The sequence below is a fragment of the Dichomitus squalens genome, assembly GCF_000275845.1.
Source record: "Dichomitus squalens LYAD-421 SS1 unplaced genomic scaffold DICSQscaffold_7, whole genome shotgun sequence".
Classification (NCBI taxonomy): domain Eukaryota; kingdom Fungi; phylum Basidiomycota; class Agaricomycetes; order Polyporales; family Polyporaceae; genus Dichomitus; species Dichomitus squalens.
Genome location: NW_006766889.1, coordinates 476,800 through 482,470, shown reverse-complemented (window position 1 = coordinate 482,470; position 5,671 = coordinate 476,800). Strand labels below are relative to the sequence as shown.

The 5,671-nt window shown below is 53.1% G+C and overlaps 1 protein-coding gene across 1 annotated transcript; it reads right to left on the bottom strand.

The window, feature by feature from the left end:
• Positions 1-2,703: 2,703 nt before the first annotated feature.
• DICSQDRAFT_82795 (cytochrome P450) lies at positions 2,704-5,076 on the bottom strand. Its single transcript, XM_007363774.1, has 10 exons — positions 4,855-5,076; positions 4,659-4,788; positions 4,412-4,600; positions 4,083-4,338; positions 3,894-4,029; positions 3,820-3,833; positions 3,494-3,765; positions 3,307-3,435; positions 3,092-3,235; positions 2,704-3,030 (listed from the first exon to the last, which is right to left on the bottom strand). Exons 1-10 carry the CDS (start codon positions 4,904-4,906, stop codon positions 2,952-2,954), a joined length of 1,401 nt encoding a protein of 466 aa, XP_007363836.1. The 5' UTR covers positions 4,907-5,076; the 3' UTR covers positions 2,704-2,951.
• Positions 5,077-5,671: the final 595 nt, after the last annotated feature.

Sequence of the window (5,671 nt, the reverse complement as noted above, 5' to 3'; positions counted from 1 at the left end):
ACCCTGCCTTCTTTCTACGTGTACTCCCTACTGATACTTTTCAATCTTGCTCATCGATGACGCGTATTTTAGGTTACAACTCAATCAACGGCCTGTCATTGTGCTAGCCCTGCCCTGAACCATCTCTTGCAAAACCCCCATCTCTCCACGCCGCGTCTGCATCCCCCCTTTATCACCCGCTACAACGTACCAGTTCTGCAACATGCCCCTTGGGATCTGATGTTTGTGAGTCATGCCAAGACGGCTGTAGCTACTAATGTCTAGCTCCACCCGCCTGCCTTCGGCTCCTCATAAACATCCCATAGGTATGTATATTGTGCACACACTAGTTGTGTCTCGCTCTTGCCCTTTACGTAAGCCTTGTTGCCTGACTTACCTTTTGTATGATTGCATAGACATTGTTGCGTACTTGTGACTTTGGCCTCGGGAGCATCCTTGCTCCTGCTCACCCAGCGACTAGCCCTGCTAACCCTAACCCGCTTTTTTCATGCACAGTAGGTGTGTAGACTGGCTACATTCATGTCTGCCTTCTTCCATGTATAGTAGTTCGCGTCCAATCATCATTATCATCGAAAACCAAACTCGAATTGTGTGATCATTTGTCAGCTACTTCTTGAACGTGACAAGTGACCATTTCGCAGCGTGGGCATGTATGGTAGAATTTGCACAAGCCACTGACCATGTATGTTCATGAGCCCAGTCAATAATGTACATTATCGGCCTTAGTTCCCCTACAGTATGGTAGCTGCTGTCCGAATGCTCAGCGAGAAATGGTTATCAATGTCCAGGCGCCCTGCAAGGTCTGGCCATTGCACACCATATCTGGCGGATTTGGTACGGGTTTCCCATCCCTTGCTCATACCCTGTCAATCTGGTCAGACTGGCGAAACCTGGACGTCACTGACCATCTGTTTCGTTCATTTGCTGATGAGGGACTACTTAGTCTGCTCTCCCTGCGCTGCTCGCGTCTTCGACTTAAAAGGCCCGCCCCGGCAGTTCTTCCAATGGGCGCTACTTACCTCAGCTTTGCTCAGGCCCCTGCCGGCACCTCCAACGGCAACGGAGCATCCTATACTTACTCCTTGTTAGAACATAGCTGATACCGGAGCAAGTAAGTGGTTCCCGAACCTCGATTTGCATGTGGGCCTGACAGTGATTTGTCTCCTAAACTTATTTCATTTGATGAGATATATCGGAAATCTGTAGAACCTACACAACTATAGATTTGTAAACTGCATGCGACTCTAGCATGGAGCATGCGTTGACCATAACCGAGATACGGGAAATGATCTGCACATCTGCTAGTCTGGCGAGGCTCGCACGGACATGCAAAGCCTTCCATGAACCATCAATTCAAGTTCTTTGGTGTTACCTCCCCGACATCTCTCCATTGTTCCACTGCTTTGCTCAGGACGCATACGCATATACTGGAGTAAGATAGACCCATGGAAGCTTGAGTTATAGTCTGACGTCCCGCGCTATGCAGAAGCTCAACCGTCTACTAACACCAGAGGAATGGGCGAGAGTCCTCAAGTACTCCGGCTTAGTCCGACACTTATCATCACGACACCATCATAAAGGCCCTGACCGCCAGCGTTTGCAACATGATATTCGTCCCGAGTAGGCGTTGTATCACTTATCAGTGTTCCATCCTACCCTCGTCCTCTTCCCCAACCTTGTAATCTTCGAGTGGTGCGGAATCCATACGAATGTGAGCGAACTGCCGGTCGTTGAGGCTCTTCTCCGCCATCCAGAATCGATCCGCATTGAAGGTCTTGCAGTGCAACGGCATCCCTGTCACCGAAGATGGACTGCTCGTCCTCTCAAGACTGCCGAATCTCAACAACCTAGCCATCCGTCTTCCGCGGTCCTTCACATTGGCCGCCGACACTGACTCTTTAGACGGCTTAGCTAGTCTACGAGACATCACGGTCACCGCCATGATTCCGGATTACATCCACTTCTCCGACAATACGGCCCTGCCGCGCGTCGCGTCCATGCGGATCCAGGTAGAGGGCACCTCCGACAATGGCGATATCCTCCGTTCATTTACATCAGTCCGGACAAAATCTTCGCCAGCCATGATCACCAAGCTCTCCGTCACCGACGAACAACCCAACCACAAAGCGGTCATCTGTCTTCCCTATCTGCAGCCTCCCTTCGAGCTGAGCAACCTCGCTGTCTTCGAGCTCTCCATGGCTGCACGCTACGTACTAGACGGCGCGGCATATGCGGCCATAGCCCAAGCCTGGGCTCTCCTCGAGTCGATCGACATAAGCGTGGCCAATACCTGCGTGCGCGGCAAGACACATTCGGTAACGATCGTCGACGCACTTCTGCCCTTCGCCGTGCACTGCCCTAAGCTCACGCACCTCGCTGTACGGTTCAACAACTCGCAGCTGTTTGACTCCTGGATACCGGAGCGTATTGAAGAGGTGGCCTCGCGGGTCCGGCTGAACACGTCGCTCGTTACGTCGCTGAACGTGGCCGACTCGCCGGTCCACCCTACGCATAAGGTTGCGGCTTTTCTGGCAATGATGTTCTCAATTGGACGCCACGCAATTTCAGTGGCGGCGAAGGCTTCCAGCATGTATCGTCCCGATGAAAAGGAGATGCGAGAACTATTGCTCTTTTTCGCTATGATGCGCAGTGCTGAGCGACGTGAAGTCGAGTTGCAGAATGAGTGAGGAGTTGAGTAAGTAGCCGCATTATACACGTATCCACAGCTCCCATTCCAATCGGGCGTCTGACTGACAGATCACTGGTACGGCATGCACTGGGCTTATTCTGGACGTCGACATATGTGACATACTGAAGGTCAGCAGGACAGCTCGAGTCGGTTTCTTCGCTCTTTCTCCATCGTCTAGACTATCTTTACAGCCGGCATGTTGTCTGCACCACTGAATGCTGAGGCCACGAAAACCGATTATCGCAGCCAGCAGCCCTACGCGTCAAGTTCTCCTGGGACCTCGAATGAGCTTGGCGCGTTCGGGAAGTAGCTTGACTGTACACCTAGCGTCTTCGGCTCGTCTGCCCCAAGCTGTAGATTAGCCCTAGATCAATGGTGTTGCGCAAGATGACGACTACTTACGAGACGAAGCCACTGACCATGCGCGGCTCGATCCTGATCTCCCGGCCATGCGCGTCGACAGGCGGCGAGAAGTCGAAGACGTGCAGCGCGCTCGCGACGTTGATGTACACCGCTGCGAGCCCGAAGTGTCTCCCGGGACAGATTCTGTCCATACCCGCAGGCGGGACGGTTAGTGCGTGCACAGACGGAGCCGATGCTGCAAGGCGAGCGCGCACCTCCGTCCAAAACCGAACGAGAGCTCGCCCGGGTCCCGTGCGTCCGGGTCGAGCCTACCGTCGCGCAGGAACCGCTCGGGGCGGAATGTCTCTGGGTCGTCGTACACTGCCGGGTCGTGAAGGCATGCCCTTCCCGGATCATGAGAATTGTATAACGCATACGTTCATACGGAGATTCAAGGTGTACCAAATGTTCCCCAGAAGGACCGTGCCCGCGGGGATGAAGTGTCCGTTCACGATGTCGTCCTCCCGCGTGCAGTGCGTTAGCCCGAGGGGGGAAGACGGCATCCAGCGCATCGTCTCTTTGATGATCGCGTCGAGGTATACAAGGGACTCGCGGTCGCTGAAGTCGGGGAGTCTGTCAGGCCCGACTACTGCGTCCAGCTCTGCATGCGCCTTTGCTTGGACAGAGGGGTAGAGCGACATGGCAAAGAAGATGGTTTGGAGGATAGACGTGGTCTGCAGGCGAATAAATGAGCGCCTCGTCCAGTAGCAGGAGTGGAAATTACGTACCGTATCCGTCCCGGCTGTGACAGACCAGTGGCAGTGTCATGAATACAACCAGAACAGCACAATGCAACACTTGCCATTGACCGCGTCCAGTGTGATACTCTTAGCAATATGTTCTGCACTTGCCAGCATATGTTCACTTCCGCTCCCGTCGGTGAGGCTCGCAATGACTTCGCCGACCATACACGGGTACGCATCGCGCTCTTGCGTCTTCTGAAACTCATGTCGTCAAACGGAGAGGTCGGGGGCATCGGAGATCTACTTGCCAACTCCGCCTTGTACTGCGCAAATAGCTCGTCTTTGAAGTGTTCGTTTATTGTGCGCCATCTCGCAAGCTTGCGCTGGAAAGGGACGAACGATGGGGCGAAGCGGAGGATGGGAAAGAAGTCCATGAGGAACCCGCCTGAGATGAGAAGCTCGCGCGTTCCCTCTATGCAGTCCCATACAAGCTTGAGCACCCTGTCGTTCCTGTCTTGGGCGTCGAAGCCGAAAAGGGTCCGGACGAGCATTGCAGCGATCGAGCTGTAGGATAAGATGAACGATTGCTTGGGTCGACCACTGGCACGTTGAGCTGATTAAGTAGGGTAGTACTCACTCTTGTAAGTTCTTCTCGAGCTCTGTTGGCTCTTTGAACATCATGCCTACTAACATATATGCCATCTCGCGCTGCATGGCATAATATTTTGTGACGGCGGTCGGGTTGAACTGCTGCCAAAATGCCCGCCTGTGGTTCTTCCACGTCTGCCCAGCAGACATCAGCCCGAACGTTGTATCGTGGCCCATCCTGTTAAGCAGCTTCATGTGTCAGCACATGAGATAAAAGGTGAAGGATACATACATACAGGGGTATGCTCGGTGTCTGCTTGCGATCTGAGGAATTCGCAGAGCGCCGGTCAAGCAATTCAAAAATCACCCCAGGGCTCCCAAGCACGACCATGTCCTGGCTGAACATCCGCAACCGGATCATGTCGCCTGTAGCATATATGGCGCGTCGGCCTATATTGCCCTAGGGGGAGCATGATGTGAATGGAGGCCTACCATACTTTGCGCTAAGATCCCTAAACCCTTCCCACATCCTGACTTGGGGCATATCTAGCAGGTTCCCGACGAAAGGGAGAGGTCGCGGACCGGGCGGCAGCGGTCGCCCTCGTGAGCGGGCTCTCCATAGGAGAACAGAGCGTAGGTAGATTATGCATATGGAGGTAAAGATCACTGTGGCGAGCGAGATCTGGCGCTGTGAGATTATGGAGTCAAAAGTAGGCCAATCCATAACGTGGGAGGACGTACAGGCTGGCGTACTACACCTGTATATATGTGTTTCCGCGAGCGGTTGCTGTCGATAACCTTCCTGCTTGGGCGGTTAGGCGGAGTGGGTCAAAGTGTCCGCCACATCAGCAAAAAAGCGAAAGAAATGGTCAGTTATGTCCGGGATCCGTCTTACACGGCCAGATTGGCGAGATATGGCAAAGGGATGGCGAAAACTGGTAGAGAATCGCCAGGTATGATCTGCAATGGCCGGACCTTGCGGGGCGCTTGAACACTGATTGTCACTTCTGGCTGAGTGTATGGTCTTCGGGTACCGTACTGCAGCAGAAATCTGGCCAATATTGTACATTTTTGACTAGGTCAATGAACATAGATGGTCAATGTTTGGTGTCATTCCTGCCATGGATGCCCAGGCTCACACTACGGAGCGGTCATTTATCATGCTGAACTAGCCAACAGAATTATCACATAATCGAGTATGTAATTTTGATAAATTATACTAATTGGACGCAAACTACTATACACGGAAGAAGGACGCACTGCTACGAATAGAATCAGACAGGGTTAGGGTTAGTAAGGCTAATCGCTG